Source organism: Benincasa hispida, chromosome 4, assembly GCF_027475165.1.
Source record: "Benincasa hispida cultivar pf3 chromosome 4, pf3_genome.v1.1, whole genome shotgun sequence".
In the NCBI taxonomy this organism is placed as follows: domain Eukaryota; kingdom Viridiplantae; phylum Streptophyta; class Magnoliopsida; order Cucurbitales; family Cucurbitaceae; genus Benincasa; species Benincasa hispida.
The window spans coordinates 29,652,279-29,665,225 of NC_143481.1; the positions used below are offsets into that span (position 1 = coordinate 29,652,279).

Below are 12,947 nucleotides of genomic sequence, written 5' to 3' on the forward strand. Positions count from 1 at the left end.
ATGACCCCCCGACGTTTAACAAATCCTTAAAATACCCCACAAATGCAGAATTGTGGTTGTCTACTGTTGAGGGGATCTTCCAGTACATGAGGTGTCCAGAGGAGTAGAAGTTGCATTGTGCTGATTTCGTTCTCATCAATAATGCCAAGCGCTGGTGGTGCTCGGCTGAGAGAATGTAAAAGCCGGTGGAGGCCAAGCCACGTGGGATCAGTTCAAGGAGTGGTTTTATGAGAAATACTTCTCTGCTCATATGAGGTACAACAAGTAGGCTGAGTCATGAACTTGAAGCAGGGAACCATGACAGTGGAAGAGTATGAAGAAGAGTTTGACAAATTATCTTGTTTTGTCCTTGACCTAGTGTCTACCGAGGCAAAAAGGGTTGAAAGGTTTGTGCAAGGACTTTGAGATGGGGTGCAAGACATTGTGCAAGCCCTGAAGCCTTCCACCTATGCCGCAACCTTCCGAGCGGCAACACGCATGGGTTATCCTTCAGGGATAGAGTTCCTGAAGTCCCTGACGGAGGAACCGGCCCCTGGCAAGAAGAGGAAGGTTAAGTAGAAAGCTCTGAGACCTCCGCAGAAGGTCAGTAGGGCATGCTCAACGACAGGCTACAACTTCATGAGGAGTTTGGAGGGAAAGGTCGATATGCAAGTCTTTTGGGAAGCGTCATTGGGGATGCTGTCTGATTGGCATAAAGACATGCTTCAGATGTAAGCAGATAAGGCATACGGCAGACCAATACCCTAGTAGTGGTTCCGGAAGTGCGGGGGGTCAGCCCCTGAGTCTGCATCAGGGTAGTTTAAATCGACAGCAGTAGTAGGGTCGGGTCTATGCCACCAGTCATCGGGAAGCTAAGCACTCGGGAACAGTGGTGACAGGTACGCTCCTAATCTTGGGACACTATGCCTTGACGTTGTTTGATTCTTGCTCGTCCCACTCTTTCATTTCTTTGTTGTTCGTAAAGCATGCCATGTTAGTTTTGGATCCTTTGGGCTATGTTTTGTCAGTGTCTACACCATCGGGAGAAATTATGATAGCCAGTGAAAAGATAAAAGCATGTCAGTTAGAAATAGCAAACCACACCCTTGATGTGACTCTGATATTATTAGACATGCGTGATTTCGATGTAATTCTAGGCATGGATTGGTTGGCTGCCAACCATACTAGTATAAATTGTTCTCATAAGAAGGTGAATTTTAACCCTTTTAGAGAAGCCAGATTTAAGTTCAAAAGGGTCGGGACAGTAGTTTTGCCTAAGGTGATTTCAGTAGTTAAGGCCAAGAGATTGATTAGCCAAGGCGTCTGGAGTATCTTGGCTAGCGTAGTTGACACAAGGGAAACTGAGGTTGCACTAACCTCTGAACCAGTTGTGCGAGATTATCCCAATGTATTTCCGGAAGAACTTCTAGGATTGCCTCCACTAAGGGAGATTGATTTTACGATTGAACTGGAGCCAGAACTATTCCTATATCCAAAGCCCCATACAGAATGGCTCCGACAGAATTGATAGAATTGAAGATTTAATTGTAGGAACTGCATGATAAAGGGTTCATATGACCCAATGTTTCTCCTTGGGGTGCACCAGTGTTGTTTGTGAAGAAAAATGATGGGTCGTTATGTTTATGCATAGATTACAGGGAGTTGAATAAGGTGACCATTAAAAATAAGTACCCGCTTCCTAGAATCGATGACCTGTTTGACGAGCTACAGAGTGCTACTGTATTTTCCAAGATTGACCTACGATCAGGTTACCATTAGCTGAGGATCAGGGACAGTGATATTCCGAAGACTGCATTCCGATCCAGATATGGGCATTACGAGTTCATTGTAATGTCTTTTGGTCGAACCAATGCTCCAGCAGTATTCATGGATTTGATGAACTGGGTGTTCAAAGACTTCCTAGACACCTTTGTAATTGTTTTTATTGATGACATTTTGGTATACTTCAAGACAGAGGCGGAGCATGAGGAACATCTTAGGAAGGTCATAGGAACATTGAGGGAAAACAAAGTGTATGCAAAGTTTTCTAAGTGCGATTCTGGCTGCAGAAGGTGTCCTTCCTTGGGCACATGGTGTCAAAGGACGGGGTTTCAGTGGATCCAGCTAAGATTGAATCCGTTACCAATTGGCCCCGCCCTACGATGGTCAATGAGGTGCGTAGTTTCCTGGGTTTGGCTAGATACTATCGTAGGTTTGTAGAGAATTTCTCCAGCATGGCCACGCCGTTGACCCAACTAACCAGGAAGAGAGCTTCGTTTGTTTGGAGCAAAGCATGTGAGGATAGTTTTCAGGACCTCAAGCAGAGGTTGGTTTCGGCCCCGGTTCTCACCGTACCAGACGGCTCTGGGAACTTCGTGATCTATAGTGATGCTTCTAAGAAGGGTTTGGGTTGTGTACTTATGCAACATGGTAGGGTGGTCACCTATGCCTCCCGCCAGTTGAAGAACCATGAGCACAACTATCCTACCCACAACTTAGAATTGGCAGCGGTAGTGTTTGCCCTGAAGATTTCGAGGCACTACTTATATGGGGAAAAGATCCAAGTGTTCACCAACCATAAGAGTCTGAAATACTTCTTCACCCAGAAAAAGTTAAAGATGAGGCAGCGCAGGTGGCTCGAGTTAGTAAAGCATTATGACTGTGAGATCCTCTACCACCCAGATAAGGCAAATGTGGTAGCCGATGCCGTCAGTCGAAAGGTAGCTCATTCGGCCGCCTTGATCACTAAGAAAGTTCAATTGTGTAAAGACCTAGAACGAGCAGAGATTGCGGTGGTAGTAGGGGAAGTCACTTCGCAGCTAGCCTAGTTGACAGTGCAACCAACCTTGAGGCAGCGGATTATTGATGCACAGCAGGGTGATCCCAATCTAGTTCAGAAGTGTCGTCAGGTAGGGTCAGGTCAGGCAAGTGAATTTTCTGTGTCAGTGGACAAGGGTCTTTTGTATCAGGGACGGTTATACGTCTCAGCAGATGATGGCTTGAAAGGGGAACTGTTGGCGGAAGCTCATAACTCTCCATTCTCGATGCACCCAGGTAGTACCAAAATGTACCAAGATGTGAAACAGTATTACTGGTGGCCCAATATGAAAAGGAAGATAGCTGAATATGTCAGTAGATGTTTAGTCTGTCAACAGGTGAAGGCCCTGAGGCAGTAGATAGTAGGCTTGCCATAATCATTGGATGTGCCAGAGTGGAAATGGGAGAGCGTGGCTATGGATTTTATACGGGGTTGCCTAGGACAGCGAAGGGTTTCTCGGTGATTTGGGTTGTGATAGACAGACTCACCAAGGTGGCAAATTTTATTCCAAAAGAGCTCACGTACACGGTGAGTAAGTGGGCTCAGTTGTACATGAAGGAAATAGTAAGGTTGCATGGTGTGCCAGTGTCAATTGTGTTCGACAGGGACCCTCATTTCACTTCTAGTTTTTGGACGAGCCTCCAGGCAACTTTAGGGTCGCGGTTGATCTTTAGTACAACATTTCACCCCCAAAATGATGGGCAAACAGAACGTTTAAATCAGACATTGGAAGACATGTTGCGCGCTTGTGCGTTGGAATTCTTAGGGGGTTGGGACTCCCACTTACATTTGGCAGAGTTTGCTTATAATAACAGCTATCAGGCTACCATTGGCATGTCGCCGTTTGAAGCTCTTTATGGCAGAGGTTGCAGGTCTTCTGTTTGCTGGGGTGAGATTGGGGAGAGGAACTGGTGGGGACAGAGTTAGTGGAGTTGACGAATGAAGCCATGCAGAAAATCAGGGCCAGAATGCTAGCAGCACAAAGTAGACAGAAAAGTTATGCGGATGTTAGGCGAAAAGATCTGGAGTTCAAAGCAAGTGACAAGGTGTTCCTGAAAGTAGCACTGATGAAGGGTGTCATGAGATTCGGGAAGAAGGGTAAGCTCAATCTGCGTTTTGTAGGGCCATTCGAGATTTTGGAACAGGTTGGCTCTGTGGCTTACCGTTTGGCCTTACCACCGTCCCTCTCCGCGGTCCATAATGTATTTCATGTCTCCATGCTGAGGAAGTATTTAATAGACTCATCTCATATGGTGGACTTTGAGCCCTTGCAATTGAATGAAAACTTGAGTTACGAGGAAAAGCCTGCGCAAATTGTGGCCAGGGAGGTGAAAGTTTTGCACAGCAAGGAGGTGCCACTGGTTAAGGTTCTCTGGAAAAATCATGAGGAAGCAAGTTGGGAGCGAGAGGACGAGATGAGGGCACTGCATCCAGAGCTCTTCCAAGATTAGAACTTTCGAGGACGAAAGTTTATTAAAGGGGGGAAGAGTGTAACGTCCCAAAGTTTTTTTTAAAAAAAAACAAAAAAAAAGAGAAAAAAGGGGAAAACGTTGGTTATTTATAGGAAGAAGAAATTAGGATTTTAAAAGGGGGCCTTGGGATTCGTGCAAGAAGAAAAAAATAGGGTTTTCTTTTTTTTCTTTTTCTATTTCTTCTTCTTTCTCCTCACGTTGCTCCCCTCCCCCCTTTTCTGTAGTCGCCGTTCGGGCTTGCTCCTCCACGCCGCCGGTCATGCGCACCAGCTGCACTCTTCACCAGTCGTTTCTCCATTCGTCGATAGGGTGTATAGCCGACGTTGCCGTCAAGCACACACCAGAAAGTAGATCCGTCCGTCGCTCGTCGTTTGTTTTCATTTCGTCCGTCACTCGCCATCTGTTTTCGTCTTGTCCGCCGCTTGACCTGACGCAGACCGCTCACCCCCTTCGTACCAGTCGCGCGAGTTCCAGCCACGTCGAGCTCTCTTTTCGCCTCTATTCGTCCACCGTACGTCAACGTTCTTTCATTAGCCGAAGCCCAGTGCGCGTCAGATCGCTCACCTCGTTCGTTTGCACACCAGAACAGTGTCGGTTGTCACCGATTCGTGGTTAGTTCCGCCTGATCCTTCTGTTCGGGGTAAGTGTCGGTTCCCTTTTGGCAACCTATTGTCTTTTGAGATTTTTGGGCCTAATTTATGATTGGTTACAGGAAAGTACGGCGGTGAAGGAAGTTCTCGAGCGGAGTAAGGTCTCATTTTGGGATAGTGCATTATCCTGAGGTAAGTGATTTATTGCTAGTTGCCTTAGGATGTTATTAGGCCTGCTGAGAAATTTTTATGTCATATGTGAAACTGTGATGAAATCTGTTATGGGTTTTTGTGCTGAATTTGATGTGTTGAATTTGAAGTATTCTTACTGTGATGAAGTTGGATGTAAGGATTAAGGGAATACTATGATAAGGTACAAGGATAAACTGGGGATAGTGGGCTAATGTTGAAGCATGAATATAGTGTGTTAAGGCCTGATGTTTGAGTACTGATGTATGAGTTATGAGTAGACTGTGAAATAATTGATTGAAGTATGGGTAACGGTGTTAAAGTTTGATGTTGAGTCATGGCCTTGATTGCATGCTTATGTTTGATTATGTACTTTGTAAGCTTATGTTCACATGAGATTTTAGTGACTATTAGTATACCATTGGGCCATGTACATCGCATGTGTGAGCCTTCGGGCCCACGCCCTATGCTTATGTACAGTGTCCTTTTTAGGATCACCACTTGTATTTATGTCGTGACCTTTGTGTCACTACTTATGAAAGCGTGCCTTCGGGTTTGCCCCTTATGCCTATGCCTATGCCTATGTTTATGATGCCCTTGTGCATTTTGGGTTCAATGGATAGACTACTAGATCACTGAGTGGGCCGCTTACTGAGTATATTTTTATACTCACCTTTTTCTTTCCCTAGTTTTCAAGTAAGAGTAATGACAAACTGGCGCATGACAAGAGGGATCCGTGACCTGGCCATTAGGACGTTTTCACTGTTTCTGCATATAGTATTATGTTTTGAAACCTGGTTTAGGAGTTAGACATTTTTTTTTTTTTTTACTTTTATGCAAAATATATCGAATTTATTATTTGACTATTTAATTTCATTTATTTTTTTTTAGTAGTGTTTAAGGGTACCCCGAATAGTAAATTATTTTATTTTACTTTGCTTTAGTTTATTTATTATTATTTAATTATGTTTTCACATCTTTTCTCGTTTGAGCATTATTAAATAAAATCTTGGTTCTTTAAAAGAAATTGTACGATTTAGCCTATGCATGCATGAAGTAGCGTCCTAGAATGTAGTAGGAAACTAGGGTCGTTACACAAATTTTTTGGCAAACGACCTCCATCCCACTACTCTCCAAAAGAGGAGATAAGACAGTAAATACGATTTATTGGTCTTGGAGACATGTCTGGTAAAGAATGATGATTCTGACTGGATTCTTGATTCAGGTGCTACCAATCATGTCAGTTCCTGTTACTAAGGATTCAGTTCCTGGAAAACGTTGTCACATGGAGAGATGACTCTTCGAATCGGTACTGGTGAGGTTGTTTCAGCTGTTGCTATAGGCAGCCTAAAGTTTTTTGTTGACAAGAAACGTTATCTATTACTGAATAATGTTTTTGTAGTTCCTCATATTAAGAGGAACTTAATCTCGGTTTCTTGTCTCATTGAACAAGGCTATACCATCTCTTTTTCTGAGAATCAAGTGTTTATTTTCAAGAATGGAATGGAGATTAGTTATGGTTCAATGGAAAATAACTTATATGTACTTAGGCCGTTAGTCATAAAAGCCTTGTTTAACACTGAAATGTTTAGTACGGCAACAACAGTTAAAAGACTAAAAGTTTCTCCAAAGGAAAACATCCATCTTTGGCATCTAAGGTTAGGTCACATCCACCTCAATAGGATTGAGAAGTTGGTGAAAAGTAGACTTCTAAAGAGTTTAGAAGAAAACTCTTTGCCGGTATGTGAATCATGGCTCGAAGGCAAGAGGACTAAATGACCTTTTACTGGAAAAGGTTATAGAGCCAAGGAAGCCTTGGAGTTTGTACCTTCAAACCTCTATAGTCCGGTGAATGTTAGAGCTCGAGGTGGGTATGAATATTTCATCTCTTTCATAAATGATTATTCAAGGTTTGGGTATCTCTTCCTAATGCAATGTAAGTCTGAAGCCCTCGAAAATTTCAAGGAGCATAAGGTTGAAGTTGAAAACTTGTTAGGTAAGAAGATAAAAACACTATGATCTGATCGTGGTGGAGAGTATATGGACATCCAATTCTAGAACTATATAATAGAACATGGGATTGCATCCCAACTCTCGGCCCCGGGTGCACCTCATCAGAATGATGTATCAGAAAGGAGAAACAGGACCTTGTTGGACATGGTTCGGTCTATTTATTCTCATCTTTAAGACTCGTTTTGGGGTTATGCAGTGCTGACTGCATGTTATATCCTGAACAACGTTCCCTCGAAAAGTGGTTCTGAAACACCTTTTGAGTTATGGAGAGGCCGTAAAGGAAGTTTACGCCACTTCAGGATTTGGGGTTGTCCGGCACATGTGCTAGCGACTAACCCAAAGAAGTTGAAACCGCGTTCGAAGGTTTGCGTCTTTGTGGGCTACTCCAAGGAAACGAGAGGAGGATACTTCTATGATCCAAGTGAGAACAAAGTGTTTGTTTCCACTGATGCTATCTTCTTGGAAGAAGATCACATGAGGGATCATAAGCGACAAAGTAGGCTCGTTTTACGTGAGATCTCAAGTGAGACTGAGACTGTTGAGGGTTCAACAAGAGTTGTTGAACAGACCGATAGATCAACAAGAGTTGTTGAGGTCGGGACGTCTAGGGAGCGTGGAAAATCAGAGAGAGGGCCGACTCAAGAGTTACGATTGCCTCGATGTAATGGGAGGGTTATGAACCCACCGGATCGCTACATCGGTTTGACTGAAGCCCAATACGTCATTGTGAATGATGGGGTCGAGGATCCGTTGTCTTTTAAGAAAGCAATAAAGGATGTTGATCACTGGACAATGGTCAAGACGTTCCTCAAGTATCTTCAAAGAATGAGGGACTACATGCTTGTGTATAGAGATAAGGATCTTCTTATAGGATACAACATTGTTGATCCCTTTACAAAGGCCCTCATGGCTAAAGTGTTTGAGGGTCACTTGGAAAGTCTGGGTCTGCAGGACATGCGGCATCTTGTCTAGGGCAAGTGGGAGATGATACTAGGGTATGCCCTAGTTTATTGTATATTGTACAATTTTATATTGTATTGTACATTAGTCTCCCGAGTCGTTAGGACAAGTGGGAGATTGTTGGGATTGGTGCCCTAATTCTCCTGGAGTCTCGTTGTTTTGTAAAGATACACATTGTTCAATGAATAAAATAAGTGTTATTTAATTCTGTCATTTACCCATATCCAATAAACAAAGCTCCTTGGTTATCTTATGTGAACTTAAGCATGTATATGTGATATACAAGTGATCATGCCTTAAGTGATAACCTAAATCGGTCTGTAGTATAAGGATTAAGGTGGGATACCTGTTCCTAGTGACACTACGGATACGGCCCGCTTTGTAGAGATTTGCAAGTGTTGTAAACTCCTACAGATGGTAGATCCTAACCATTCGTGTGGAGACGTGGAGCGGGGGTGTCATATCCAAAGAGTTTCTATAAGACCTGGACCACGAGATGACTAGACTCTATATATAACACCGTTGATACTAGAGACTTGCATCTCACCTAAATGACCATGGTGACACATCTCAATCCTGAGTGTTTTTGGAACTCCTACCATTGAGGGCTGTCCTTTGATTAGTATGGGTGAGAGTGGCCAGATTGCTAAATCAACATGCCTACCTTTTTGGGGACTTGTCTAATCTGGGAGCTGGGAACTCAATCCACAAGATGGAATTCACTCCTTTCCTAAAGCAAAGATAAGTAGAGAGATTGCTCCCTGAAAGGCTGATTCTGGGGCTTGAACATAGTGGCCACAGCTTCTCTTTGGAAAAGAAGACTCGGTCATAGTAGGACTATTATGGAACTCAAGACATATGCAGCGAAATTAGGATCTAATTACACCCTAATTGCTTTTAATTAAAAGAAAATTATGCATGCAATTGAAGGAAAAGCAGTAATTAAAAAGGGATGAGATACAACTTTTGTAGCTCCTGAACAACGCTTTTTCTCGTCGAATCTCTACCCGAACTCTTCTACACCACCACTAGAGTTGACCTACTATCCTCTGGACTCATAACCGGGTTGTGGGATCCGATGGATGAAGAACTCCGAGAGAGAGAAAAGAGATAGAAAAAAAAAAGGAATGAATTTGGGTTTTGGTTTGGGTTTTCTTTTTGAACTTCACACAAAGAAAAGAGGTTTTTTCCAGCCCAAATTAAAAAAAAAAAATTGGCAAATTGTCAAAAGTCTTTAATTTAAATTCAAAAGTCTATTTTATAGAAAAATCCATGTAACAATTGCATGAACCAAATCCATAAAATCCCAACACCTATAATCCACTATCTTAATGGGCTTAATGTCTCCACTATAAGCCAATATCTAGCCCAATATTTTGTTAGTGGAATTATCCAACAAAAGTTTGGATTTTCCCACTAACTTTAGTCAAAGGGCAAAATAGTCATTTGGTCAAAGTCAAACTTTGACCAAAAAGTCAACATTTTGACTTTTTTTTATTTTTTTCGTGTTGACTAATTTTGACCTCCTGAGCATGAATCCGCATTCATTTTCTCAAAATTCAAATCACATTTGAATATAAGGTCGGTCAAAGTTTGACTTTTCAAAGTTAAAAGTCAACTCTTTGACTTTTTACATCTTTGACCATTTCCATTATTTCCGAGCTTTCGAATATGAACATATTCATATTCTTGATATTTAAATCACATTTAAATATTAAAGTTGTATCTCTAAACTGAAAAATCCGACCACTATATCACATATACTTGTTAGTTTCTCTCTCTTCACCTAATTCGAATAATTTGAATTATTCTATCATATTGTTCTAAGTTTATTCCATATGAGCTAGTAGGGGAACTTAATGAACCTATAGATCATGGGCTCCAACGATCCGAGATTAGATGGCTAAACTCTTTAGACGGAGCTAATCAACATTCGTTAACTAACAGGTCATTCCACTATAGTCCCGTAGTTGCACTCCCCTCACTATAGATATATTTGTGTCCATTTGATATAACCATGATTAATAAGCTAATCCTTCACAGGTTGTTCATAATCTCGGCTGGGTCATAAAAACCGTTTTACCCCCAAGACTACATCTTGTTCCTTAAGTTCCACTGATTCTCTAATGAACAATTGGTTTAAGATCCAACCTATAAACCGAATCCTTTCGGGCCAAGGAGAGGGTGGGGCCCCTTGTTCAAGACCTAGATTCAATACTAAAGGGAACAACCTATCTACTATCCCTATAACGGGTAGGAGTGAATTCCGTCTTGCACCCTATGTTCCCATTTATCCATCCGATCTTACTCCTAAAATGGGAGGCTTATTGCGCCAGCGATATTGAGTTGCCCTCACCTATGCAGATCTAAGGATAATTTCGAGTGAACAAGAGTTCATAGTTAGCTCAGGATTAAGATTAAGTTACCTAGGTCATCAATAAACGTAATAGTCAGTTTTATACATAAAACGTCATTTAGAACGTAAAAAGTGACTATTTGATGGTTCAGTCTTATGTAAACTCTTTACATAGGATGCCCCCACTCACATATCTCTATATGAATGATTCAGGATCACATTGTTTGTACTAACTACAAAGTGGGCCGCATCCATAGTGTCCCCAGAATAAGGTGCCCAACCTTATTCATATACTATAGACCATTTTGGCTATATATTTGAACTTGATCCACATTTATGTCACTACATAAAGTTTAATCTATAAATAGTCTCAGGACCTTAGTTTATTGGATTTAAGATTACAATTTCAATAACAACTTTATCGAAAAACAAAATAGAATATGTTTATTAATTTACAAACTACGAGTTTTAGGACATAAAATTCAACAATTATGACTTATGTTCATTAGAGGGATTAGTGGTACTTAAGGAGACAGATGTAACTACAGGGGCATAACGGTTATTTGCCCAGCTGTACTTACGAGCGATTTGTGAAGGATTGTCGCACTGATCATTAGTTAAGATGTATAGGAAAGGAACAATGCTTAGCAGTCTCTTTGCTAAGCGAAAAATGATAGCGGAAGTAGATAAGGAACCCATCATGGACAACTTGAATGCGGTGACAACTGAGGACCTGTTGACATATGTTTCAGAAGAGCCCGAGAAGATGAACCCAGAAGTTGCATCCACCTTCAAGCCTCTAGAACACGAGATAGAAGAAGTTCAGCTACCACCACTCCCGCAAAGATTGAAAAAGAAACAGAATGATGAAGAAAGATAGCTACAATGGCAGTAACGCTAAATACGACGATCCCACCAAAAATGTACGACCCAAGAATCTTCATGATACCATACTCAATTGGAGGGGTCAACCTTGGTCAAGCACTATGCGATATTGAGGCGAGTATAAACGTAATGTCGCTATCAATCTTTAAATGATTGAATATAGGAAAACTCACGCCCACGACAGAGACTCTTCTACTTGCGGACAGATCTCGAATACATATCAAGGGAGAGTTGAAAGATGTCGCAATCTCAATTACAAATTCATCTTGCCGACAGACTTCATCATTTTGGATTATAAAGCGGATGAAGATACGCCCATCATATTGGGACGACCATTCCTCTCAACTGGTCGCACTTAAATTGATGTGCACAAGTGGGAGATCGTGATGAACGTTAATAGGGAAAAGCTCTGAATTAAGCCAATCAAGATCCCAGAATACCGAGAAAAGAAGAGAAAGCCACCGTGGACGTAAAAAGTTCAAAAAGAAATAAGCAGTCCCTGCGTTACTATGCAACTCAAACTCATCAGTGATGCAATCCTTTTGGAATATCCTTCTTCCTATCAATGTTTCATGAACTTTCATTACCTTGCTTTTATCTGTTATCGTATATTTGTCTTTAAAAAAAGGGAGAATGCGATCGTGTTGAACAATCGTAGTAAACGATTTTGTTGACTCTGTTTTTATTTTACCCTCTCAATGTTTTCTTTGCAACGACCGAGGTGAACGATTGCGGAGGCGTTACACGAAATACTCAACTACTTTATTCCGCCACCGCAATCAAAGAAAGCAGTTCACAGTAAAGCAGGATGCGTCCACAAATAATGTGGGCGACAGAGAAAATTCTCTCCTTGACTTTATTTATTCCAAATTTTGCACTATTGCATCGCATTTTAACTTTGATCATTTTAGCATCGCAACCTCTTTAGTCGGTGCAATCATTTAACATTGATTAATTTAGTAAGTCACCACATTATTTCTCCTTGCCAATTATGATTTCAATGATGAAACGCATGCCTCTATTTTTTCGTATATATTGGAGTCAACTTAATTTTAGGACAGTCAACTCATGAAATATTTCTAGAAGTTAGTGGTCTGCTAGCTTTCTTTCAAACTGACTTTTTACGAAACTTTCTAAGAGCATCGCATGACATCTTTCAATCTTTCAGCAATGGGGACATTGCTACATTTTAATTTTGGGGTGCGGTATTCATTTTCAACCTTGCTATTTTTAGGTTTATAAAAAAATCATAACATTGCGATCGTATCCTACTCGTAGTTGAATGTCCGCATGACACACGTGGGGGCAAGCCAAAATGAAGGCTAGGCACTTGGATCAGCGCAAGATCATATGAAATATATATATATATATATGTGTGTGTGTGTGTGTGTGTGTGTGGGTGGGTGGGTGTTTGTGTGTGTGTGTAAAATACGCAAGGATAAAAATCATTTGAAAATACCCTAGTGAATTTTTTTTTTTTATGAAATAAATCATGCGATGCCCTGGAATCTAGTAAAGTCTTTTTGAAGGTTCTTGCGGTCCCTAAATTTTAGAAATATTTTAAGGGGCCTGGATAAAAATTAAGGAGATTTTGGTGTATAGGATTTGAATAAGGTATCCTTGAGAAATCTAGGAAAGAGAAAGCGGTCGACTTCCTAAAGAAAATCTTTAGCTTATGCTTGAGG

At 41.3% G+C, this 12,947-nt stretch overlaps 1 protein-coding gene across 1 annotated transcript; it reads left to right on the plus strand.

Annotated features, from left to right (window-relative positions):
* The first annotated feature begins 3,744 nt into the window (after nucleotides 1-3,744).
* Nucleotides 3,745-4,248, plus strand: LOC150036626 (uncharacterized). Its single transcript, XM_090313191.1, has one exon. It carries the CDS (start codon nucleotides 3,745-3,747, stop codon nucleotides 4,246-4,248), a length of 504 nt encoding a protein of 167 aa, XP_090169317.1.
* Nucleotides 4,249-12,947: the final 8,699 nt, after the last annotated feature.